The sequence below is a fragment of the Tachyglossus aculeatus genome, chromosome 21, assembly GCF_015852505.1.
Source record: "Tachyglossus aculeatus isolate mTacAcu1 chromosome 21, mTacAcu1.pri, whole genome shotgun sequence".
In the NCBI taxonomy this organism is placed as follows: Eukaryota; Metazoa; Chordata; class Mammalia; order Monotremata; family Tachyglossidae; genus Tachyglossus; species Tachyglossus aculeatus.
This window is the reverse complement of record NC_052086.1, coordinates 66,174,841-66,201,775: the sequence shown is the minus strand read 5'-3', so window position 1 is coordinate 66,201,775 and position 26,935 is coordinate 66,174,841. Positions and strand designations below refer to the sequence as shown.

At 40.7% G+C, this 26,935-nt stretch overlaps 2 protein-coding genes across 5 annotated transcripts in view; both read left to right on the top strand.

The window, feature by feature from the left end:
* The first annotated feature begins 136 nt into the window (after positions 1–136).
* Positions 137–25,325, top strand: PMS2 (PMS1 homolog 2, mismatch repair system component). 4 transcript variants are annotated; one of them, XR_005455413.1, is made up of 18 exons: positions 137–212; positions 3,745–3,884; positions 4,294–4,380; positions 4,596–4,698; positions 7,566–7,749; positions 9,530–9,697; positions 10,391–10,488; positions 11,873–11,972; positions 12,549–12,633; positions 13,178–13,333; positions 14,257–15,169; positions 15,873–16,040; positions 17,283–17,383; positions 17,750–17,919; positions 19,730–19,881; positions 20,381–20,466; positions 24,220–24,357; positions 25,230–25,325. XR_005455413.1 is itself a non-coding variant. In XM_038763943.1 (15 exons), exons 1-15 carry the CDS (start codon positions 199–201, stop codon positions 19,871–19,873), a joined length of 2,631 nt encoding a protein of 876 aa, XP_038619871.1. In that variant the 5' UTR covers positions 137–198; the 3' UTR covers positions 19,874–20,110. The 4 variants fall into 4 exon arrangements, 1 of the variants encoding a protein (XP_038619871.1); XR_005455414.1 differs by having other exon boundaries at positions 20,336–20,466; positions 24,228–24,357; XR_005455412.1 differs by having other exon boundaries at positions 20,336–20,466.
* Positions 20,422–26,935, top strand: part of LOC119942146 (radial spoke head 10 homolog B2-like) — a 44,852-nt gene continuing 38,338 nt past the window's right edge. The window contains exons 1-3 of the mRNA XM_038762801.1: positions 20,422–20,466; positions 24,228–24,357; positions 25,251–25,497. Coding sequence (XP_038618729.1) covers positions 20,422–20,466; positions 24,228–24,357; positions 25,251–25,497 — 422 coding nt within the window. The remainder of the gene's footprint in view (positions 20,467–24,227; positions 24,358–25,250; positions 25,498–26,935) is intronic.

The following is a 26,935-nucleotide window of genomic DNA, read 5'->3' as shown; positions in this document are numbered from 1 at the left end:
CGTTAGGGCAGCGCGGAAGGGGCGGGGCCGGCCGGGCCGGCGGCCAATGGGCGGGGCGGGGCGCGCGCTCGCGGGCCGGCGCCCTCTCCCTAGTGGCTCAGCCCGCGGCTCTCTCGGCCAATCAGAAGGGGCGTTACGTGGGGCGGAAGGGGCGGCTTGGCGAGGCCTCATCTGTCCGTCCGTCAGGGCCGCGGACCCATGGAGGGCCTGAGGTGAGTCGTAATCAGTCAATCAATTAATCAATCAATCAATCGTATTTATTGATCGCTTACTGGGTGTAGAGCACTGTACTAAGCGCTTGGGAAGGACAATCAATCATATTTATTGAGCGCTTACTGTGTGCAGAGCACTGTACTAAGCGCTTGGGAAGTTCAATCAATCAATCGTATTTATTGAGCGCTTACTGTGTGCAGAGCCCTGTACTAAGCGCTTGGGAAGTACAAGTTGGCAACACAGAGAGAGAGTCCCTACCCAACAGTGGGCTCACAGTCCAAAAGGGGGAGACACAGAACAAAACATACTAACAAAATAAAATAAATAGCATAACGATGGCATTTATTAAGCGCTTACTATGTGCAAAATTCTCTGCAGTGGAGCTCCTTTGGGAGAATGCAGCAGACACATGTCTGCTGTGTGACCTTGGGCAAGTCTCTTCACTTCTCCGTGCCTCAGCTCCCTCATCTGTAAAATGGGGATTAAGACTGTGAGCCCCACATGGGACAACCTCATCTCCTTGTGTTCCCCCCAGCGCTTAGAACAGTGCTTTGCACATAGTAAGCGCTTAACAAATACCAATATTATTTATTATTATTTATTATTAATAATAAAATAAGTTTAGTAGACATGATTCCTTCCAAAAAGGAATTTTTCGTCTGGTGGGGGAGGAAAAAAAAAAAAACACTGAAATAATTTAAAGCTAGAAGAAGTGGGTACGTACATGAGTTAGTAATCCCGTAGTAGGTAGGGCATGTGCAGTGATAAGTACAGAAGCGCTATTTGAGGTATAATCTGGTAGAGAAATTGATTGGAAGAAATGTGATTTCAGAAGGGCTTTGAATAAGGGGAGAACTGCGGTCTGATGAATTTTGAGGGATGAGGGGGTTTCAGGACTGGAGATCAATCAATCAATCAATCGTATTTATTGAGCGCTTACTGTGTGCAGAGCACTGGACTAAGCGCTTGGGAGGTACAAGCTGGCAACATCTAGAGACAGTCCCTACCCAACAGTGGGCTCACAGTCTAAAAGGGGGAGACAGAGAACAAAACCAAACATACTAACAAAATAGAGTAGATATGCACAAGTAAAATAAATAAATAAATAGAGTAATAAATATGTACAAACATATATACATATATACAAGTGCTGTGGGGAAGGGAAGGAGGTCCTGAGCATTGCCGGGGGACGGGTTGGGTGCTTGAAATAAAGAAACCACACATAAATGCAACTGAGTCAAATCGGAACCAGACAGGGGACAGACCACTGAAATTGGGCATAGGGCCACCCTACTTTCACTGCTACTATATACGCAAATTTTTCTACTATACATTTATTTGCTCTGTTTAAAGTGTATACACACACATATATATATTTGCTGGATTCCAGACCTTCCTAAATATTTTTCAAACGCTTTAATGTCTGCCAAATCTAAATCCGTGTTAACATTTGACTGCTTACCAAAGTTTCATTCTGGTATAACGTTCTGGTTCATGATGATGGCTTTCCATTCTCATATGAAAATCTGGATTCCGCGGTCCTCCTCGGAGAGGAAGTCGGGGCCGTCGTCCAGGCCTTCCATCGTGGCCGCTCCATGGGCAAGAGGTTACTGATGGGAGACATGAGAAAGAGGCACAGTGAGACGATTAGCTTAGTACAGTGCCAAGCGCCTAGTACAGTGCTCGGCACACAGTAAGCGCTCAATAAATACGATTGGCGATTAGCTTGAGACGAACCAAGGCAGTGAGCTGGGGTATAGTGGGAGAAGAGAGCGGATAAGGAGTGTGAGAACTGATTGAGCTCTGAAATACCAAGTGTAATAGAGATGCTTATTTATAATAGCGCGCTACTTCTGAAGCAATTTTAATTTGTTCTCCTGTTGTAATTACATTTGGTCCCTTCAGCCACACAGAGCTCTTCCTGTCGCTCTGTGTGAAGTACCCTGTGTGGCTGTGAACTGACTGAACGGAACCCCAGATTTCGCTGGCAAACTAACAGGAGCCGACAGGAATTTAGAAATTATGGTCTTTATCAAAGTTTAAGTCAAGGAAAATGGTACAACTAAGGAGAAATCTTTATTTATTTATTTATTTAATTAATTAATTTATTTATTTTACTTGTACCTATCTATTCTATTTATTTTATTTTGTTAGTATGTTTGGTTTTGTTCTCTGTCTCCCCCTTTTACCTATCTATTCTATTTATTTTATTTTGTTAGTATGTTTGGTTTTGTTCTCTGTCTCCCCCTTTTAGACTGTGAGCCCACTGTTGGGTAGGGACTGTCTCTAGATGTTGCCAATTTGTACTTCCCAAGCGCTTAGTACAGTGCTCTGCACATAGTAAGCGCTCAATAAATACGATTGATGATGATGATGATGATGAGAAATCGAAACCCAGATTTGGTCGGGTCCTATAAAATTCATGAAAAACAAGGATCGTGGTAGCTCGGTTACAGTCCAAATAACCGTATTTCAAATTTAATACACAATTTTATACTTCACTTAACGTTTTAAAGGGCTTGTTTATTGCACACACTATTAAGCCTAGCATGTAAGTGGCGCATAAAACTTAACCAATTCGCCCTCTCCCTCCCTGCCAGAAGAGGCAGAAGTAATAAAGTAAAATTTGCATTCGCTTCTACTTCCGTGGAACACGTGATTACTCTCTCTTTAAATATTCGTTAGTTTGTGCAGTCAAGTTCATCTTTAGGTACAGAATGATGGGGCTCTGGAAATTTAAAGGTGATCGTGCAAATACAGCTAAAGTCTATATTCAGAAAATAGAAGTACTATCTGTCGGAGGTGCTACAAAATCTCTAGCGCTAAGTTGTCACCCATAAATTTTCTTCCTAAACCACATCTTCCTTATAGTCGTCTCAGCACATTTGTACCGACTTTTTTTTAGGGTATTTGTTAAGCGCTTACTCTGTGCCGGGCTCTGTTCTGAGAGCTGGGGCAGATACAGACCAATCCTCCTGAATTAGGAGAATATTTTCACTTTCCAGAAAAGGTGTGGGAAGTTTATGCTTAGCCAGGGACCAAGGAAAGCACTTTTGGCACCCTGAAAGTCTCCCGTATCATTCATGTGATAGCCCTCCAAGAACTTAGGGGAGTTTTATAGGTCATTGCCCAACGGGGTATGGTTAGGAGCTAATAACTCCTTAGGACCCTATTTTAGTTGTACTTGTAGCATCAAGAATATCATTCAACCCTGGGGTACCTGATTTAAAAAACAAAACAAAATTGTGTTGCCCTCAACTAGTTTTTCTGGCTAGTAAGGGATAAGTCACTGATCTCATAATTAAGGTCAAACTGGAAATTGTGCTTGTAATCGTGTCACAATCATGACACTAATTTTGAATAACAAATGATTATTAATTGTTTAGTGCTTACCGTGTGTAACGCACTGGGGTAAATACAAGTTAATTAGATTTGACATTGTGAGCCCCAAATGGGGCTCACAGTGGAAGTAGAGGGGAGAACGGGAATTTAATCCTCCTTTATTATGTCTGGTTTTGTGTCCTTTTTCAGTCTAGAACCTGCCAAAGCCATCAAACCTATAGATCGCAAGTCAGTGCATCAGATCTGTTCTGGACAAGTAGTACTAAATCTAGGCACGGCTGTGAAGGAGTTGGTGGAAAATAGTGTGGATGCTGGAGCCACTAATATTGGTAAGCTTGAAATATTTTGAAATGTCATGGGCAAGTCAAGCCACTCCGATAGAAGAGCGCATTTTAATCAACAATTCTGACTTTTTAAACAGTTTAATGATAATTATTAAATCGTTTTCTACAGCAATCAGACAGGGAGTTTATTGGCATTTTGGCCCAACTGATATCATTGTCAGCCAAAAATTATTCGGTTCTGAAATTTTCAATCAGGCATCCAGATCAAGTGTCTGAGTTAAACCCAACGGATTAAAAAAAAATCTAAAAAGCGATTGTTCAAAATGTAAGTTACAATTTAAAGTGAAATACCGAGTTCCACATTTTTCAGCCAAAATGCGGCCCAAATTATTCAGCCTTTGAAGCCTGTGTTTTTTTAAGTCTTTGTGAGTTCTATATTTTTCAAATATTCCAGATCTAAAGCTTAAAGAGTATGGTGCTGATCTCATAGAAGTTTCAGACAATGGTTGTGGAGTAGAAGAAGAAAACTTTGCGGGCTTGAGTAAGTCGGATTTTCACTTGTACGAAGTGCCCCCCAATTTTCACAGTTTCTAGCCTTATGTAACTAGACACCACTAATTCTCCTTTTAGAAGAATTTTGAAGTTATTTATAAACCATCCAGAGACTATTGCATAATTTGACTTTACGTAGAAATCAAATATGCCTAGACTTATGTGTCTTAAATCCCTGTACCTACTTTATCATTTTTTATCTAGCCCTGAAACATTACACTTCCAAGATACAAGATTTCTCCGATCTAACTCATGTGGAAACATTTGGCTTTCGAGGGGAAGCGCTAAGCTCACTGTGTGCATTGAGGTAATACTGCATTTTTTATAATAATTAATAATTTTGATATTTAAGTGCTTACCTTGTGTCAGGCACTGTGCTGTGGCCTGGGGTGGATTTGAGATAGATTAGACACAGCCCCTGTTCCTTCCAGGACTCCCAGTCTGAGAATAAATTCCCACATATGAAAAGCTCTCTAAATTTGAGAAATATCTAGTGGAAGAAACTTTTTGAGTCCCAAAAGTTCTTTGGAATGTTTTATTTTCAATTGGTAAAAATCAACATTTGTAATTTTCACTATAACACTTACTATATGGATGAAGCAGGGTAGTGTTTGGTAATCAGAAACTTCTACCCATGCATCAGGAGTTTCAGTTCAACAAACTTCCAATTTACAACTCCCCCTGGGGAGTGGGAGGAGGGCTAAGAACAGATTCAGTCAATCATTTATTGAGCACTTATTATGTGAAGAGCACTGTACTAAGTGCTTGGGAGAGTACAATACAACAATCAGCAGACATATTCCCTGCCCATAAAGATAGACTTTCCTTTTAGACTGTGAGCCCACTGTTGGGTAGGGACTGTCTCTATATGTTGCCAACTTGTACTTCCCAAGCGCTTAGTACAGTGCTCTGCACACAGTAAGCGCTCAATAAATACGATTGATTGATTGATAAAGCGTTTACAGTCTAAAGAGGGAGAGGGACATTAATATAAATAAATAGGTCATTTATAATATATAAAGATACGGAACAGAGTGCTGTGGGGTTGGGAGTGGGGCGAATATCCAATGTCCAAAGAGCACCAAACAGAATCATATTAGAGAAGTTTTGGAAAATAATGGCTTGGTACTGGGAAAAGGTTTAGTCACGGAGAGAATTACATTGCCAATTTGTACTTCCCAAGCGCTTAGTACAGTGCTCTGCACATAGTAAGCGCTCAATAAATACGATTGATGATGATGAGAGAATCTGGGGAATACGGTCTCTTGCAGGTGCTCTGCCTCTCCTACCTCAGCCTTCTCTGGCCAGTTCTCTCTGGCTACCTCCCTTGGGTACAACTGAATGAATGAATGAATGAATGAATGAATGAATGAATGAATTTTCCTGGGGCGACTCATGCCCTGGCTCCCTCCCATTTCTGGCCCCTTCCTTTCATGAGGCCCTTAGCCTAGGGCTAGACATATTAGATGAAATGTCTTGAAACGAAGAATTTTGAGAAGTGATCCTGTATGCAACTCAACTCCACGATGCTGCATGTGTAGCTTTTTCAGTAGAACCAGTGGTGCCCTTGGGCCTTGTCGGTTGATATAGTGCAGTGGCAGGTGCGGGGGGAGTGGAAGAAGAGGAGACCAGAGAATCAACCTAGAAGAAACTGAGGCAGGAAAAGCAAGGCGAGCTGGCTAAAAAGGTGACCATGAAATGCTTGGCCCTGCTGGTATCTCCCCACCTTCTCATCCAAGGTGGAGAGCGACTCAGCTCCCCAAAATGTAGGCCTTCCCAGACTGAACCCCCTTTTTCCCCTCCTCCTCCCCATCTCCCCCGCCCTACCTCCTTCCCCTCCCTACAGCACCTGTATATATGTTTGTACGGATTTATTACTCTATTTTACTTGTACATATTTACTATTCTATTTATTTTGTTAATCATCATCAATCGTATTTATTGAGCGCTTACTGTGTGCAGAGCACTAACGATGTGCATCGAGCTTTATCTCTATTTATTCTGGTGACTTGACACCTGTCCACATGTTTTGTTGTCTGTCTCCCCCTTCTAGACTGTGAGCCCGTTGTTGGGTAGGGACCGACTCTGTATGTTGCCAACTTGTACTTCCCAAGTTCTTAGTACAGCGCTCTGCACACAGTAAGCGCTCAATAAATATGATTGAATGAATGAATGAATGAACCTCTTAGCCAAAATTCCCCTCTGCCAGTTGTCTCACTGCTGAACAGTGTAGAAACTCCTGTCATCTCTGCATTTCTGATAACAAAGCAAGGACGATAAATGGATAATAGGGTAGATAACATAATAGTTGTTATTTTTCTGAATTTCTGTTGAATTTTATTAGTAGGCTTAGGGATAGAGAATTTCTAAAATGAAAGTTCTGGGTATTAAAATAGTCAAGAGAAATATTTCCCTTGTAAGTGGAAGAACAACACTTTTCACTATTACCATTGCAATAGATTTTCATGGTAGCAGTGAAGTTACCAGATCCTTCTCCGCCACCTGATTATGTACATATCTGTAATTTTATTTATTTGTATTGATGTCTGTCTCCCCTGCTGTGGACTGTGAGCTCGCTCCCAAGTGCTTAATGCAGTGCTCTGCACACAGTAAGCACTCAATAAATAAGGTCGAATGAATGAAGAGCTTCTTTTTTGTGTGGTATTTGTTAACACTGGGATAGATGCAAGGTATTCAGGTTGGACACAGTGCATGTCCCACATGGGGCTCACAGTCTTAATCCCTGTTTTACAGATGAAGCAACCGAGGCACAGATAATTTTTTGACTTGCCCAAGGTCTCCCAGCAGACAGTGGCGGAGCCGAGATTAGAACCCAGGTTCTTCTGACTCCTAAGCCTGTGCTCTATCCACTGGATCATGCTGCTTCTCTATCGTAACCTTTTATATATGCCCCCAAAAGTGCAAAATCATAGATACTTTGTGATCGGCTCCACCTACTCTGCCAGGGTAAGACCTGAGGGTATGTACTGCGTAGTAGTGCTAATGATTGATCAGAGTAGATCACAGTCTTGTCTAGAATGGAAAGAAAGAAAATAATGTACTGAAATGTTTGAAAGAAAAAAAAAAGGATGTACAAATGTCCCACTATGATATTAAGTTTCTAATTTCGCAGGAACAGTACAGTCGGCTCATGTAATTGCCTTCTCTTCCTAGTGACGTGACTATCAGTACTTGCCATAAATCCGCAAAGGTTGGAACTCGATTGGTGTTTGACCACAATGGGACTATTACTCAGAAGGCACTGTTTCCACGACAACAAGGGACAACCGTTATTGTTCAACAGTTATTTTATACCCTACCAGTGCGACACAAAGAATTTCAAAGGAATGTTAAAAAGGTATAATCAATTAAGAGCTTTATTTTTACAAATTTTTTTTATTTTTTTATTTTTTGTATGGTATTGGCTAAGTGCTTACTATGTGCCAGGCACTGTACTAAGCGCTGGGGTGGATACTGGGTAATCTGGTTGGACACAGTCCATGTCCCAAGTGGGGCTCACACTCTTAATCCCCATTTTACAGATGAGGTAACTGAGGCAGCACAGAGAAGTTAAATGACTCGCCCAAGGTCCCACAGCAGGCAAGTGGTGTTAACAGGGTTAGAACCCAGTTCCTCTGACTCCCAAGCCTGTGCTTTATCCACTAGGCTATGCCGCTTCCCAAGTTACAATAAAGGCTCGATAATTATAACTAATCAGACCCATTATTAATATTGTCTCTGATTCTTTTTCCTACACTTTTGCACTATGTCCATGGCATTCTTTCTTAGCTATCAAGGTGGTTTAAAATTTGGGGGGAAATTATCATCGATGAATAGTTACCCACATTTGCATCATGAGTGTGCTTTTGTTTTTATTCGAAAAAACCTTAGATCTACCTTCTAATATGTGTGTCATGGAATATTTTGAACTTTTTTGGAACCTCAGATGAGTCTTCAGAAATTTACTCCCAAATAAAGTGAACGATTAATACAGTACTGAATTGCTAAACGTTTGCCCAGACAATGGGACCTTAAAGATTCTCTTGATCATACAGGCAGTCCTCAGCCTTCGGATGCGATCAGTTCCCGAAAACTGTATTTTAAGCCGAAACTAATTTTCTCCTAGGAACAGTGTTTTAAATGGAGGATTGGTTCCTGAATGAAACTGAAGTATCCAATTTTCTACCAAAATTACCCAGAACTGGGTACTCAGTCAATTATAAGAGTAATATAGCTACATTACTAAATGTATATATTATATTGAGTCAGAGAGGGTCCATGATTCGCCAGCGGACTTTTTAAATTCACTTGAAGTAAAATGGCATTAGGCCTGTCCCTCTTGACTCCTGTCCCCACGGCCTCTCCTGCCCCACCCTCCGCCTTTTTTCAACTTTCTCCCCAAGCCCCCCATGGCAGCGTTTAAAGTGATTTCCCCATTTCCCAGCAACTCCTGTGCCCACCCCGCACATCTCAGGAGGGAGTCGGTGCCCTAGAGGAAGGCTAGGGATGTAAACTCAAGACCAGTGAGTTGTGAAGCTGAAACAGGGTGTAAAATTAAAAGTGTTGAGAGTGTTATGTTGAAGTAATAATAATGACGGCATTCTTACTAAGCGCTTACTATGTGCAAAGCACTGTTCTAAGCGCTGGGGAGGCTACAAGGTGATCAGGTTGTCCCACGGGGGGCTCACAGTCTTAATCCTTATTTTACAGATGAGGGAACTGAGGCACAGAGAAGTTAAGTGGCTTGCCCAAAGTCACACAGCTGACAGTTGGCAGAGTCAGGATTTGAACCCGTGAGCTCCGACTCCCAAGCCCATGCTCTTTCCACTGGGCCACGCTGCTTCTCTGAAATGTTGAAGCGTAGTCAAAATGTTTGAGGAGTTAAGTGGAGAACCGTCAATATTCTAAAAACTCTCGTTCTCCATTGGAATGCAGGTGCTAGTAACTCAGATAGGTACCTGAGTCAAGGATACGGAATTGTAAAGTGACCTTGAGCCATGAACTTATCTATGCCCTGTTTTGCGTCTATAATATCAGAAATGATTATTATGGTTTGAACTCTGGATGTTTTGTAACTGCAGAATTATGTAATTGATTTCCTGTTACTGTGAATAATCGAGCTGTCCCTTTTTTGCCAGGAATTTGCTAAAATGGTGCAGGTATTACAAGCATACTGTATCATTTCAGCAGGCATTCGAATAAACTGCACCAACCAAGTTGGACAAGGAAAACGACAACCTGTTGTGTGCACAAATGGAAACTCCACTGTAAAAGAAAATATCGGAGCAGTATTTGGGCAAAAGCAGGTAATGATTACCCCAAATATGACATTTTTTTTGTGGTCAGTTCCTAGTTATTGATTGTGGCAAGTCAGTGTTTTTTTCAAGCAGTTTTCATCTTCAGAGAAAATGTATAAGAGTTTAAGACTTTCCATTAAGATCTGCTAAACTGTCATTTTGATGCACCTGTTGCAGGGAGGTGAAAGTATTGTATTTTGCTCTTTTAGGAGATGTGAAAGAATCACACCCTTTGCTTTCAAATAGAAATGCTCTGTGCAAGTGATAAATTTTCTGCCTCTTAAGATCTGCGCCAAACTGATCATGATCATGCTATGTAGTACAACAAAGAACTAGAGCAGCGGTCAAATCAAGTTCTTTGATGTACTTTTATTACTGTCCTTGAATTGAGCATCAAGAAGAATCCTGGCTCTGCCAGTTGTCTGCTGTATGATCTTGGGCAAGTCATTTAACTTCTCTGTGCCTCAGTTATCTCATCTGTAAAACAGGGATTAAGACATTGAGCCCCATGTGGGACATAGATGGTTTCCAGCCTGATTAGCTCTTATGTACTCCAGCACTTAGTGCAGTACCTTGCACCTAGAAAGCATTTAAGAAATGCTACTTAAAAAAGAAAAGGAGACAGAGAAACGTATTGAACACACCTTCCTAAAGTTTGCCTGTGGGCATTAAGAAATAATGGTGAACTATGATTTCTTTCAGTTGCAGAGCCTCATTTCGTTTGTTCAGCTGCCACCCAGTGAAGCTGTTTGTGAAGAGTATGGTCTTAAGTCCAGTGATGCTCCACATAATTTTTACACGTAAGTAGTTGACACTAATGCCTTCAGAATTATAATTTGAAGATAAGCAACAGAGATTTTCAAATGTAAAGTTTGACATCCATTTATGATTGCTAAAAATTAATGGCTCTTAATTAAATTCTCTTAAATTAATTAAGAGAAGACTTTGATGAATTTCCAGTACAGTTTAAGAAAAGGCGGAAGCAGAGGCAAAGTAGTTGGGAGGCTGTGAGGCCTAGTGGAAAGAGCCCAAGCTTGGGAGTAAGGAGATCTAGGTTCTAGTCCTGGCTCTTCCACTTGCCTGCTGTGTTACCTCAGCTAAGACACTTGAATAATAATGATGGCGTTTGTTAAGCACTTACTATGTGCAAAGCACTGTTCTAAGCCCTGGAGGGTATACAAGGTGATCAGGTTGTCCCACATGGGGCTCACAGTCTTAATCCCCGTTTTACAGACGAAGTAACTGAGGCTCCGAGAAGTTGAGTGAATTGCCCAAAGTCACACAGTTGACAAGTGGCAGAGTCGGGATTAGAACCCATGACCTCTGACTCCCGAGCCTGTGCTCTTTCCACTGAGCCACTCCGCTTGCACTGTGCCTCTGTTTCCTCATCTGTATAATGAGAATATAATTCTCGTATTTTCTTTTTCTTTTAGACTGAGCCCTGTGTGAGACTGAGATTGTGTCCTGTCACATTATCTACACCATCTTCTTAGCATGATGGCATATAGTAAATGGCAAATTAATATCATCGGTATTATTATCAGAGGAAGAAAAGGAGGATCTTGATTATGCCTTTGCCCTGCATTCTTGACTTGGGGTCTCTTCCCTCTCCTTACACTTGTTTTGACCAGGGCACAGATGGGTAGTTGTTAGGAAGCAAAGCTGAAAGAGGAACAGGAAGAGCCTCCTTTGTTGGGAATGTGATTATTTTAATTGTTTAGAAGACTGTTTTCAGCTGGGCCCTTTTTTTAAAAATTGTAAAAATAGCGAAAAGAAACACTTACAGTACTTGACTGTAAACTTCTTGAGGGCGAGGGTCATGTCTCCTAATTATTATACTCTCCCAAGTGTTGTACCAAGTATGCACCCAGTAAATACTATTGATCGAATGAGATTGTTTTAGGACCTCTTTTCAGAACCTGACCAAAGGAGACATAGGATAATCTCAGCTCAAGTCACTTTTTAAAAAAACTTCTGGTTCTTCCCAGTACTCAACCAGGATGTAACCAAATGTGAAGTATTGTTCTTGTAATTGTTTTGGTAGCCAGAGACAGCATACAACACAAATGGTTGATATATTGCAATAACATCATCCCTGGGTTTTGAACATTTGAAATGCTCTGCTCAATCTCAAATTTTCTGACAAGTTTATTTCTGTCTTTTTCATTCTGGGCTACTCAATAGCATTACAGGCTTTATTTCACGTTGTGATCATGGCGTTGGGAGGAGTACAACAGAAAGACAGTTTTACTTTATCAACCAGCGGCCATGTGACCCAGCAAAGGTAAAATTACCTAAGCAATGTTATATAAAGCAGTTTGATGCTTTTTTTTCCCTTTAACTCTTTCCGTGTATTTGTATTTCATGTTTTCGGATCTCCTTTGATATGCGTAAGTGCACTTGCAAGGAATTCACTAATAATTTTGGGTTTTTACATCTTTCTTTTCAGTAAGTGACTTTGACCTGATATTTTTTGCTTCAAACACTCCCTTTTAAGCATCTCCATTAGTTTATTATGGACAGGGAACATGTCTGCTAATTTTGTTGTTTCATACTCTTCCAGGAACTCAGAACAGTGACATAATAAAAGCTCAGTAAATACCATTGACTGATTGATCTCTATTAAATTTCCTTGATGAATACCTTATTGTACAATAGTCAAGATGTGGAGTGGATTCAGTTCCAGGAGCCAGTGATTAATATATATACATATATCTTAAGTTAATAGATGTGACATGTTTCTGCATAATGGAAGGAAATGGAATATTCCGAACCATTTAATAATCACTGCTCTTCAACATGTTTTTGTACTGTGAAAGGAAATGGTATATTCTGAACCTTTGATCATCATTTCTTATAGGTTTCCAGACTTGTGAATGAAGTCTATCATATGTATAATCGACACCAGTATCCATTTGTTGTTCTTAACATTTCTGTTGATTCTGGTAAGTTCCTCTGAGAAGAAGTATTACTTTCGAGTGAGTAAAATGCAGTTGGGAAGTAATAACTGTACATGGAGAGTTTTAACAAGCTTTTAACTATTATTTGTTATTAAGTGGTGAGGACTGAAATTTACTTCATTTTATTAGGTACTATCTGAAATACCAGGCATTTGCCTTGATTTAGATAGGTATCCTTTCCATTTGATTTCTCTTTCTGCTTTCTCTTCCTACCTCTGTTTTTCTCTTAGTGTCTAATGTTTCCCCTGTCTCTGCCCACTTCTCTCTTTGGCCCTTTTATCCCTCTGTCACTTTCTCAGTTTTTAGTCTGCGTGCATATATTTATGTGTGCCTATGTCTATAGCGCTCATTCTGTATCCGTGTCTTTGATTATCTGTTCCTTTCTATGTGCATTCCAGTTTCAACTCTCCAAGAGTGTGGAAGGGCGGGCTCTGTGCGTCTGTATCTGAAAGAAAGGGGACATTTCTATTGCCCAGAGGTTAATTAACTTTAAATGCAGTGCATTTTTTTTTTTTTTTTTTTGCTTTAGAATGTGTTGACATCAATGTAACACCAGATAAAAGGCAAATACTACTTCAGAAGGAGAAGCTTTTGTTGGCCGTGTTAAAGACTTCCTTGTTGGGAATGTTTGATAGTGATGTTAACAAACTTAATATCAATCAGAAGCTTTTGCTGGATGTTGGAGGTAGGAAAAAGCTTGAACTTACGTTGAAAACTGTAGCTGCTTAAATAACTCCCTTGTATTTTCAGGAGTAATTTAGTTTCCCTAACGTTGCAATTACTCTTTGTTGCCCTCCCTATCTCTCTCTTCTTCCTTTGACTCTCCTCTTGGCCGTCTCTACCTCTCTGTAGTTACCAGTTGCCGATATCTACCGTCTTTCTGGTCCCACCTGTGCATTTCTTTCTGGTCCCACTTCTGCATTTCTTTCTGATTTTGAGGCTTTTTTTCACCTTCCTAATCTCGCTTCCTTCTCCTCTCATCCTTGGGGATTTCAACCACTGTGGTGATGATTCCACTATAAGCCTCAGCCACTCACCAGCACGGACACATGCTTGATATAATCTTCTGTAAATGATGTCTCATCTGTAACCTCACCAATGCCCTTGAAATAGGTCCTCACCCCGTAACACAGCGTCCATACTTAGCCCCACTCTACCTACTCCAGGTCATCTCACCTCTCCCGGACCCCCTTCCAGACCTCTCATCCCAGTATACAAAAGTACATATCCTCAACTCCACCCTCTTTACCAGCCTCAATTCCCTTGCCCCCGTATACCTTGACTGTTTTGTAGTTCCTAAAGCCTTAGAACTCAACTTCTCACCCTTACAAAAGTTATCATGCATATGCGGTTGCTTTACCTAAATGAAGTTTATTTTATTGTCTTTCTCCTCTGCTAGATTGTAAGATCCTTTAGGGCAGGGATTATGTCTGCTTCTCTGTTGAACTCTCCCAAGTGCTTAGTGCAGTGCCCGGCGCAGTGAGCACTCAGTAAATACCACTGATCGAACGGTTAGTGCAGTGCGTTGTACTCAGGGAGTGCTAAACAAATACTATTGTCACCAATGCTACTTCTTCTAAAGTTGTTCTCTATTCACATTTTCCTTAGTTTCTTTAAAACCGCATTCAGCAGAGATGGGAACACCCCCATTGGAGAAATGGTCTCCGAGGTCTCCAAGGACTAAAGGAGAAGAAAAAAGAGCAATAACTATTGCCAAACTACGAGAGGCATTCTCCCTCCAGCAGAAAACAGAATGCAGCACTGAAAGTCAGACATCTCCTAAACTGCAGCAGAAGCCTCAAGGACAGAGAAAGCTATCATTTTCAAGTACCTCAGCTATCCTAAACTCTCAAAAATATGCTTCTAAAAAGGAGCCTGATGATGAGGATGTCATAAGAGAGTCAACTTCGGACATGTTTAGTAGCCCGGATGAAAGGAGAGTAGAAAGCGACAAAGATTCAGGACATAGTGGTACTCCAGCAGAATTAGAGGGAGGGGTCAGCACTCCAGAAATGAGTATCAATTTCAGCAGTGAATGTATTACTAGCTCCCCAGAACAAGAAGAAGGTGACTTTTCAAAAAGCGATCACCATGATTGTCCTGAAACCGTTGAGTTTTGTGAGAAGTCATCAGAAACTCTCATCCCACTTTCAGAGGTGGAAAGTCATTTGGACCAAATGGGAACTGAACAAGCCTTCAGAGATGAAGCACAGCGAAACCGTAATCCAACCCCAAATGTGAAGAGGGCTAAAAGTGAAAAGGTGGCTTTAACTTCAGATGCTCCTTCAAAGCCGACTTGTGATCAGAACAGCACATTGGCATCTCAGGTCGATGTAGCTATTAAAATTAATAAGAAAATGGTGCCAGTTGAGTTCTCTATGAATGCTTTAGCCAAGCGAATGAAACAGCGTCACCGGGAAGAAAAAAGCAGAGCAAGAGCACAGAATTATAGAAGATTTAGGGCAAAAATTAGCCCAGGAGAAAACCAAGCAGCAGAAGATGAATTAAGGAAGGAGATAAGGTATTTTTAAATGTAGATTACCAAAGAGGTGGGATAATGTATTTTGTCTGTACTTAAAACGTTCTTTGTCATTTTCCTTTTTATTTTGAAACAGTATTAAAATTCCATATGAAAGTTTGATTTTAATATTAAATCACCCAGACCTCCTTTTAAGACAGTTTATTGAGCGATTTCATTGAACTGCTTTGAACATTTAAGTGTGTTCGGAAAAAGTACATTCAGTACTTTGACCAGCTGCACCTCTGCTCTCAACAACTTAGGAGATCAGCTATAGCAGTTCATCCAGTAAAACTCTAGACTTTAGTCCAAGGGAATTGGAGAATGAGCTAGTTTGAACTACTCATTACCTTTTTAGTTTATTGGTATGCTAAGTAGATATGGATTAAGTTACTAGGTTTATCAGCTTCCTTGGAAGATGTCAAAGAGCCTTGAAGCTCTAGATGGTAAGCTTATTTTGGGCAGGGAACATATCTGGTAATTCAGTTGTACTCTCTCAAGTGCTTAGTACAGTACACTGAACACAGTACATGCTCAGTAAGTATCATTGATTGAAGTTGAAATTAAAGTAAAGGTTATGGGTACTGAATTTTGGTGCACTAATTTGTGAATATTTTACAATTCGTATTTTGAGTTGCAATAAATTAGGTCACTTGTATTCATGTTCATAAGAAATGATCACATATAACTAATTTTTTGTGTGCAGTAAAGAGATGTTCACACAGATGGAAATCATTGGCCAATTTAATTTGGGATTTATTATCACAAAACTGAATGCAGACCTCTTCATAATTGATCAACATGCTACAGATGAAAAGTACAACTTTGAGATGCTACAGCTGCACTCTGTTCCGCAGGGTCAAAGACTTATAGTGTAAGTTCAGCTAGAATTCCTATTGTGAAAATTCAAATAATATCAATTTGAAAAAGTTAATGACAAGATTTGTTTTATATCTGAATTATCCAATCTGTCCATGAATGTTCACTTGCTGCTTTTTCTTGGCCTGATTTATCAAGAAAATCAAATGGTGCTGATTAATATAGGGGAAAATAATAAAGCAAAAACTTATCTTTAGAAGGATTTCCCTTACCTTGCCCTCAAATTATCAAAGCTGTTTATTTTTATATAACCTCTAAGTGGTCTCAGAATAGAAAATTCAAGATCACGCATTCTAAACCCACTATTTGGCCTTAAGAGGATACTTTTTCTATTAAATATGAATATCTGGGAGAAGGTCTTTTCAGGGAAATGACAAGTTTAGGTGGGGGGCTCATATTGCAAAATTAAAGAGAATTAGGAAATAAAAATACGATTCACACATGCAGAAATATAGTGAAAAAAAATAAAGCACTCAGTTCAGTAGATCTACTCCTGAACTGAGGAACGCATCCTGATTTTTAGTTTTCTCGGGTTTTTATTCTTCTCCCCAAAATGCATTATCAGTGGTAAAGAAACAAGATGAATAATTGTACCATATAATTGTGCATAAAGGGTGCCCTCCCATAGAAGTGGCTCGCCTTTACTTTTTGAAAAGCAACAGTTTTGCTCTTGCTTTGCTTCCCTTTGGGTTTATTGCATCCAATTCATGGAGCCCAGCTATTCTGATGCCCTTCTGGAGCATGATAGAATAATAAATTGGCAGGGCAGGTAGAGAAGGGGAACAGGCAAGCAGCCTGGCACTGCAGGTGGTATCCCATTAAAGAGCCTCCCTCCGACTTTTCCTTCATTTTTGGGGATGAGTTGGAAGCTAATCAACGAGCAAATCCAACAAGGCAGGCCATTGAAGAAGGGTAAAGAAGCTGCTGTGGAAGCTGCCTTAATTTCTGAATTGAGACTATATTTCATGGGACTTAGGACTTGCTACGGTGTTGCTTGATAGAGTTTGTTGTGTCCTGTAGACCTATTTTTGACATTTCTCATCTTCTTGAGGGCAGGGATCATGTTTACCTATTATATCATACTTTCCCAAGCACTTATTACAATGTCTAGCGTACAGTCTAACTGCTCAATTCAGTAAATGCCACCGATTGATGTTTTATCATTTCAATTAATTTTTTTCATAAATTTTGAGTGATTGACTTTAGCTGTGGTTTGAGTGTGTCCTCCTTCTTGTAGGCCTCAAAATCTCAATTTAACTGCCATAAATGAAGCCATACTAATTGAGAATCTGGAAATATTCAAAAAGAATGGGTTTGATTTCATTATTGATGAAAAAGGTAAGGTTTTAATAGGGACCTCTGGTTCCAAAAGAGTTTTACTATGTGTTGTCTTTTAAAATATATATGTAACTCATCGTTGGAATTTCTAATAATAAAGACTTTCTCAAATCTGAGGATTTTTGTGACCCTACAAGGTAAAACCTTCCCCTTTTTTTTCCAAAAATATTTGGAAATAGGTTATCCACATGATATCCTTGTGTGCTGATTGATATTATCTCCCTTTCAAACTTCAGAAAGTGGTTTATAGTTGTAATGCTAAGTATTACCACTCAAGCAGCTTGTGTGAGTGCATCAGAAGAATATAAATGTGTTATGTAAATGACATATTTTTCCTTAAATATTCGGATTTATTTTGTCTTCTAGCTCCTGTCACAGAACGCGTTAAGCTGATTTCCTTACCAACCAGTAAAAGCTGGACATTCGGACCACAGGACATAGATGAGATGATTTTCATGTTAAGTGATTGTCCCGGAGTCATGTGTCGGCCCTCCAGAGTTAGGCAGATGTTTGCCTCAAGGGCATGTAGAAAGTCTGTAAGTTTTGGGTTATAAATATTTGTAAGATATTTACTCTTTTCTTTTTTTACAGTATTTGTTAAACACTTACTATGGGCCAGGCACTGCACCAGATCGTTGGGGTAGATGCAAGATAGTCGGGTTGGGCACAGTTCCTGTTCCAAAGGGGACTCATGGTCTTAATCCCCGTTTTTCAGATGAGGAGACTGAGTCACAGAGCGGTTAACTGACTTGCCCAAGGTCACCCAACAGACAAGAGGGCGACCCGGGATGCTCTTTCCACTAGGCCATGTTGCTTCTTGGTACTTGTAAATATCTCAGTATTGGCTGTCATCCTGTAGGCCTAATACTGGCTTCACTGTGTTTCGCTAACTTTCCCTCTCTTTTCTACCCAGCCGCTCCCCAAGTCGCACCCTTCAATTCTGCCAAGCTCATCTTGTAAATATACCTCCCCTTTTACTGTCCCAACTCCAACCCTTTTCTCACACTGTTCTCTCAGCCTGGAACTCCTCCCTCCCCGCTGCAAATCTGCAAGACCACGGCCCTCTTCATCTTCAAAATCTTCCTAAAATGCTACCTCCTCCAAGAAGCCTTTCTTAATTAATTCATGTCCCATCAACTCCATGCGGCCACCCTTAGAACTTAGGTATTTGTACCCAGCCTCGCCAAGTGATAGTAGTTATAATAATATTTATCTGTTGAGCTCCCTCTGAGTAAAGTGCACTATACTAGGCACGTGAGAAAATACAGCACAAAGAAGTGACATGTTCCCTGCCCACAAGCAGCTTGCACTCTAAAGGCGAGGCATAAAATATTCACGACTGGAATAAGTAATTAAATGTACTAGGGTTTTTTTAATATGTGTTTGTATTTGTATACGTATGTGTGTGTATGTGTATATATATGTACATGTGTGTGTGAGGTTGGGTATGTGATTAAGCGCTTAGTACAGTGCTCTGCACACAGTAAGTGCTCTATAAATACGATTGAATGAATGGTGGATAGCAGATGAAGTAGTAATATTTTTTGATTACCCACTCAGTGTAAAATGCATGGTACTCAGAGCTGTGGGAAGTACAAAACAACCAACTGACATAATCCGTGACCTCTAGGAGCTTACACTTGAATGAGGGAGACTGGCGTGAAAATATTTACAAGTAATCAAAGGAAGCAGTTGAATGTACAGTTGAATAAACATATGTTCAAAAGTGCTGAGGATGAGTAAAAGTAGATACCTAAGAGACAGGGATGGCTGATGGGTTTTTATGACTTGACATGCTGGGAATTAATTGAGGAAGGTATGTTGGAGGAAGGGGAGGATTTTGAATGTGGGGAGAGCTGTAGCCTGATGGGTCTGGAGAGGAAGGGAATCCAAGTCAGGTGGAACAGCCTGAGCAAAGGGTTGGAGACTCCAAATTAATCAGTTCAGTTGATAGGAGTGAGTAAAAGTGTGTGTCTGTCTCTGTCTGTCTCTCTATATACATATATTTAATTGCACATTCAGTTATTTATGCAGCTATTTCATCCTCTTTCATTCTGCTTTCTGTATTTCATCCTCTTTCACTCTACTTTCTGTTTCATTCCTGATCTTTATTTGTAAATTATTTTTGCCTGTTTCTCTCTCCTACTAGCTTGTAAGCTCTTTGAGGACAGGGAAAACATATTTTACTTAGGTTGTGTTTTCCCAAGTGCTTGGTGTGATACTTTAGCCCTCATTGATTAATTACTTCCAAGTGATTTTTGTTGCCTTTGCCTTCTTTGATGTATCAGTTTTTCTGTAGAAAAAAGAAAATACCGTATTTCAACTTCATTTATGTTTTGTACATAGGTAATGATCGGGACTGCACTTAATACAGTTGAGATGAAGAAACTGATCACTCACATGAGTGAAATTGAACATCCTTGGAACTGTCCCCATGGAAGGCCAACCATGAGGCACATAGCCAGTTTAGACATGATTTCTCAAGACTGATAAAATCCGTGTGTAAAAAACATTATTAAAATAATTTTTAATTTTGTAGACTTCAATGTTTTATTATATTTTAAAGTAACAGTTTCAGTAATCATTTAGATGCTATAATGTCAGTATATTACAGAGGTGTTTTTTGTACAGATTCAAAAAGGACTTGATAACCTTATGTAATTATAACTAGGTGTACTTCTAGTTTTATTTGTTGTATTTTTTGGTCAGGATTTTATTTTAAGAAATAAAAAGATGTTTTGGAAGTTATGTAAGACTTAAGTACAGACATTCTTCACAACAACATAAAATTTATTCTGATACTTTAAAATTGTAATGCTAGTTTGATTTTAATTGCAACCAGAGGCTAGGTCTCGAGGCTAAAGCAAGTAAAATAAGTACTATTTTGATTTTCCTTTACATTGTTTATAGTTGATTGTCTTGATTTGGAAATTCAAATTTATTTTCAAATAGATTAATGGAACAGCAGAACTATCTTTAACAGATAGTCTTTTACAGAATCGCATTCCATATAAATTTCTCTAATACAAAAAGATAAAATGGAAGAAGAAAGACAACTGTGTGAACTACTCAGGATATTGCAGGTAAAGAACAAAATTTTACGGAGGACCTCATCGTCATGGAAGCCAAGCGGAAGCTTAGCAATCAATCAATCAATCGTATTTATTGAGCGCTGTGTGCAGAGCACTGTACTAGCAGAGAATTGTGTGCAGAATATTATTTTGTTTTTGCAAATTTCTTTCCTTTCAGAATCAAACATGATGCTTTGCAAAATCCAGCAGCGATTCTCACTTGCAGTGAGACAATAATAACAGTTGTGATATTTGTTAATCATTCAACCAATCGGTCATATTTATTGAGTACATACTTTGTGCAGAATACTATACTAAGTGCTTGGGAGAGTACAATACAGTTGGTAGACCCAATCCCTGCCTTCAGAAAGGTTACGGTGTAGCAGGGGAGACAATCAGTGGTATTTTTTGTGCGTTTACTATGTGCAGAGCACTGTACAAAGTGCTTGGAGGGGGAAGCACCTGCGTGAAAGGATATGTACATAGGTGAAAGAGGATATATACATAAGTGCAGGGGGTTTGGGTGAGGACCTAAACACTTAGGGGGTGAGCCTAAGTGCATGGATGAGGCAGTAGAGAGGGAAAATAGCATTTTGTGGAGAGGTTTTTTAAGACAAGTGCTTTCTCAGGGAAGGCTTTCTGTGAGAGGTGTGATTTCAGTAGGGCTTTAAAGATGGGGAAAGTGCTGGTCTGGTGGATATATAAGGGGAAAGAGTTCTAGGTAGGAGAGAAAATGTGAACAAGAGGTTGATGATAGGTGAGGCGATACCAAGGGACAGTTGAGTAGGTTGGTATTCGATTAGTGAAGTGTGTGTAGATTAGTGAAGCAATGATGAGTAAGAGGGAGAGACCTGATTGAGTGCCTTTAATCTGATGGGGAGGAGTTTTTTGTTTGATGTGGCAAGGGATTGACAACTATTGGAGGCATTTGAGGAGTGGGAATACATATGCAGAATGGCTTTTTAGAGAAATCATTCGGCAGCAGAGGGAAGATTTTAAGGACTGGAGGCAGGGAGATCAGCTTATTATTTGCCAAGTGCTTCTGTGCATGCACTCTACTAGTCAATCAGTCAATCAGTTATATTTATTGAGTGCTTACTGTGTGCAGAGCATTGTACTAAGTGCTTGGGAGAGTACAGTGCACCAGAGTTGGTTGACATAAAAATAATAATAATAATAGTGATGCCATTTATTAAGCGCTTACTATGTGCAAAGCACTGTTCTAAGCGCTGGGGAGTTTACAGGGTGATCAGGTTGTCCCACATGGGGCTCACAGTCTTAATCCCCATTCTACAGATGAAGGAACTGAGGCACAGAGAAGTTAAGTGACTTGCCCAAAGCCACACAGCCGACAAGTGGCGGAGCCAGGATTTGAACCGATGACCTCTGACTCCAAAGCCCATGCTCTTTCCACTGAGCCACGCTGCTCCCTGCCCACATTGAGCTTACAGTCTAGAGGGGGAGACAGACATTAATAGAAATAAATTCAATTATGAATATGTGCAAAACTACTGTGGGGCCGAGGGAGGGGTGAATAAAGCTTGCAAATCCTAGTGGAAGGGCAATGCAGAAGGAAGCGGGCAAAGATGGAATGAGAGCCTAGTTGGGGAAGGCCTCTAACCAGTGAAGTAGATGCAATACCATCAGATCAGACGCAACTGCTGTCCCACGTGGGGCTTACGTGTCTAAGTGGGAGAAAGACCAGCTATTTAATCCCCATTTTACATGGGAGGAGACTGAGACATTCGTTTTCTCTTCATCCCTACATTGATCCTTGGGGATCCGCCCTTTCTTGCCCAAACTACAGAGCTGGAGGATTCCGTAACTAAAGGCAGGTCAAGAAGGAAGTCCAGTTTGTTCTTTTGGTGAAGGCGGAGAAAGGGATTTCTGCTTTCCCAACCTCACGGAGGAAGGTTGGTTTTGTGGGCAGGGACGACAGAAGCACAGAATAAGAGAAGCAGCATGGCCTAGTGAATAAAGCCTGGTCCTGGGAGTCATGAGGACCTGGTCCTAATTCTGCTCCAGCACTTGTCTGCTGGCTGTAGAGTGTAAGCTCCTTATGGACAGGGAATGTGTCCCCTAATTCTGTTGTACTCTTCCAGTCGCTTAGTACAGTTATCGGCACACAGTAAGCGCTCATTAACTACCACTGATTGATCGATTGCTATATGAACTTGGACACGTCACTTCTCTGTTTCTCACTTACCTCACCTGTAAAATGGCGATTAAGAGTGTGACCCCCTCATGGGACGTGGATTGGCCTAGTGGATAGAGCATGGGCTTGGGAGTCCAAAGGTTGTGGGTTCTAATCCACGATCTGCCACTTGTCTGCTGTGTGGCCTTGGGCAAGTTACTTTTTTTTTTTTTAGCATTTATTAAGCGCTTACTATGTGCAAAGCACTGTTCTAAGGGCTGGGGAGGTTACAGTGTCATCCGGTTGTCCACAGCAGGGCTCACAGTCTGAATCCCCATTTTACAGATGAGGAAACTGAGGCCCAGAGAAGTTAAGTGACTTGCCCAAAGTCACACAGCTGACAATTGGCAGAGCTTGGATTTGAACCCACAACCTCTGACTCCAAAGCCCGTGCTCTTTTCCACTGAGCCACGCTACTTCACTTCCCTGTGGCTTAGTTACCTCATCTATAAAATGGGGACTAAGACAGTGAGCGCTATGCGGGACAGGGACTGTGTCCAATCCGATTTGCTTGTATCAGAAGCAGCGTGGCTCAGTGGAAAGAGCGCGGGCTTTGGAGTCAGAGGTCGTGGGTTCAAATCCCTGCTCCGCCAATTGTCAGCTGTGTGACCTTGGGCAAGCCACTTAACTTATCTGTGCCTCAGTTACCTCATCTGTAAAATGGGGATTAAGATTGTGAGCCCCCCGTGGGACAAACCTGATCACCTTGTAACCTCCCCAGCGCTTAGAACAGTGCTTTGCACATAGTAAGCGCTTAGTAAATGCCATTATTATTATTATTATTATCCACCCCAGTGTTGAGTATAGTGCCTGTCACATAGTAAGCACTTAACAAATACCATAATTATTTTGTTAATATGTTTTGTTTTGTTCTCTGTCTCCCCCTTCTAGACTGTGAGCCCGCTGTTGGGTAGGGACAGTCTCTATATGTTGCCAACTTGTACTTCTCAAGCGCTTAGTACAGTGCTCTGCACACAGTAAGCGCTCACTAAATACGATTGAATGAAGTATTATTATCCCAGTACTTAGAACAGTGCTCGTTGTGGGTAGGGAAAATGCCAACCAACTGTTATGCTGCACTCTCCCAGGCGCTTAATACAGTGCCCTGCACAAAGTAAGCACTCAGTAAATCTGATTGGGGGGCGAAGTTCGTGGTATTTGTTACTCAAAAGAGGTGATTGGAGGGACGGCCCCTTTAAGAGTGGCTCGTTGCCTTGACGATGGGCACTTAGCAACGAAACTCTGCGAGCCACTGGGGAAACCACTGCCAATTCCCGGACCATCCACTCCCTGTTCTGCTTCCTTCCCCAACTCCCCCGGCTGTGGATGTCCAACAGCCCCGTCTCGGGGTAAATGAACATTTTAGGAGCCTTGGTAAGGGGCAAGGAGGTGGGGGCAGTGGATGCTAGCGGCTCGGCCCTGCGCCTACAACCAACCGGGTGTCTGCTAAGCGCTGAGCCCCCACTGCTGAGTTGCCGGGGACAGCTTGTCCTGTTCCCTGTGCGTTTTCACCAGGGTGCCCCAGGTCGGAGGACGCCAACTTAGAAAAACTTGACATTTTTTTTTTTGAGAGTAACAGCCTTTCGCCTCTGGCCTCTCCGAGACCCGGACGAACACATCAGACCTGAGGCACCACTCCACTCCACTGTGTAAAATACAACTCGAACCACATTTTTCTCCAGTCGAGGTATCATCGTCAAAATTGAACGGTAAATACCTTTCTTACCTAAAACAGATCGGTAATGCACTTAGGGGAGTTCCTAAGTGGCCTTTATTACTTTGAACTTTTATTTTTGAAAAGCCAGTAGGTCTATGGAAGGTCGATTGGCAACGTCTGGGAGGCAACTCGGCGTTTTTACTAGGTTTCTAAAGATGTAGTGCTTTTTTTAGCTTTTTTAATGGTACTGTCTAAGCGTTTACTATATGCCAGGCACTGTACTAAGCACTGGGGTAGTACTAGCTAATCAGGTTGGGCACAGTCCATGTCCCATATTGGGCCCCCGGTAGTAATCCCCATTTTACACCTGAGGTAACAGGCACAGAGATGTCAAGTGTCATGCCTAAAATCACAGAGCAAACAAATGGCAGTGTGGGAATTAGAACCCAGGTCCTCTGCCAGGCCCATGCTTTGCCCACTGGAATATTATCTGGAAGAAATCAATGAAAATTAAAACAGAGCTGAATTGCAGTTGGTGCAAACTACATTTAAGGACCTGCACTGTTCTGGTATTTTTTTTCCCTTAAAACTGCTGGAATATTCATTCAATCGTATTTATTGAGCGCTTACTGTGTGCAGAGCACTGGACCAAGTGCTTGGGAAGTACAAGTTGGCAACATATAGAGACGGTCCCTACCCAACAGTGGGCTCACAGTCTAGAATATACAGTTGGAATATACAACCACTTAGAGTTTACTGCTGTAAAATAGTGATGATTTGCTTAACTAATGAAGCCAGCTAAATTTAACCGAGATTTAGGGCAGGAAATGTGTCTGTTGTTGTGTTGTACTCTTCCAAGCGCTTATACGGTGCCCTGTCCTCGCCGGTAAGCACTTAATGAATACGATTGATTATTTGTTCTAGAGCAAAACCCAGTCATTTGAGAGCAATGGGTAAAGACAAGAAGAAAGCTGACAAAAAAAACAGAAAAGTCTACACTCCCTCCACCGCTCCTTGAGATTTCAGGAATTGAAAGTACTTCAAAACTGGACAGTTCATTAGTTAACCAGCTGGAAGAAGCCCAGAGCAAACAGACAGGTCCCAAAGAAAAGCCAAAGTCCAAGGAACCACAGACGGAAGATGTCATTGAGTACTATGACGAGCCTGCACTCACCAAGCTTATTGTTGAACGGTAGATATCAAGTGATTTCAGCTGTACTCTGCTATTTAGAATTAGAAATGCACTCCACATTGTAGATTGACGTTCTGAAATGATGGATAAAACCACAGAAGTCAAGTTTTAATCTGGTCTTCAGGTCAAAGCAAAGCAGTACGATCTTCTTTGGAAACGAAGCCTGACTTGCCCCCCACCCCACACATGCAGCCAAATATTTGGTATTAAATACCTCTACTGCTTCAAATTTGTACTAAGAATGTGCTACATAAATCAGCCTTTTTTTTAAGAGCTGTTCAACAACTATCAATTTTAACTAATATTGTGAGGTGGAGGAGGAAAAACTATGTTTGGAGCACTTAATTTCTCCTCAAAAAGCAGATTGCCTTTTCTTCCATACCTTAAATGCTCAAGACCCCGAACTTTAATAATATGCTGACTTTTATTTTAAAATAAAGATATAATTAAATTTGTAAAACCTGAATTTTTCAATCATAAGAATGTCTATTCTTGGGAAATCTAAAAATTCAGTGTATTAGCAGCATCAGTTATAGGCAGTAGCAGTCAACATCTGGTGCAGCAATATCTAGTGGAAATTTTTATGTTTTTGACAGAGGGTGAGTTACTTTTTTCTCTTTTAATACCACCTTTAGCACATTTTAAGAATTCATTAAAATTAATTGAATACTAGATGTCAAGATTTTCCCAATTCCCATGTAGTTTATGTAGAAGTTCTATTCACATTCGCACAGTTCTGTCAAAAAATAGCTTATGGTCCAAAAAATTAAAGTTTACATTAGGCTGAACATTAGTGTCAGAATATTTTTCTTAAATGATTATGGTGTTAAACAAATGACAGATAACTGTCAATTAAGGCTATGCCTACTGTTGTTCCTGTTGAAGCACACTGAGTAATATCTAGTTTTGTGCTTTGCATCATAAGTAGTATATTATTAGTACTCGGGATCTGTGGGAAAATATTTAAGTATACTCTGAATTTTCTCATATTTTAAGAGATCGACAACTTTTTATTGTATTGAGTGTCTGTTGTACTAAAAACTAAAAGGTAAACAGCTGTTCTTGGCCAAAATTACAGGTAAAGCAAGCTCTCCAAGTGCATAAACTACTTCTGGGGAGTAATGGAGACACTTTTGTAAGCCGTATTAACTCTTTCAAGCAACTGGGCTACCATTTAGGGTCCTCTATCAGTAATTTTCTGGGAGAAGAAAGAACGTCCTGTAGAAATCTAATTTAGTGCCTTGAAGCAATAATTTATCACAGTAAAATTTGAGTTACACAACCGAGGTCATTCTTGCTTTGAGAATGCTCTAGATACTATTGGATTCATGAATAACCTAGTATAGAAAATGGCAAACAAAGCTAGAAGACTAGGAAGTCTATAAACAGTATCTGCCCAATTATTCTACCTGGAGGTAAAGAATATTGTGTGCATTCT

What these genes read in the sequence shown, in the direction of transcription:
- PMS2 (XM_038763943.1), top strand. An exon ending in GGCCATGTGACCCAGCAAAG is followed by an intron (nt 11,973 to 12,548) that starts GTAAAATTACCT and finishes CATTTCTTATAG; the next exon opens with GTTTCCAGACTTGTGAATGA. An exon ending in CAAGGGCATGTAGAAAGTCT is followed by an intron (nt 17,920 to 19,729) that starts GTAAGTTTTGGG and finishes TTTTGTACATAG; the next exon opens with GTAATGATCGGGACTGCACT.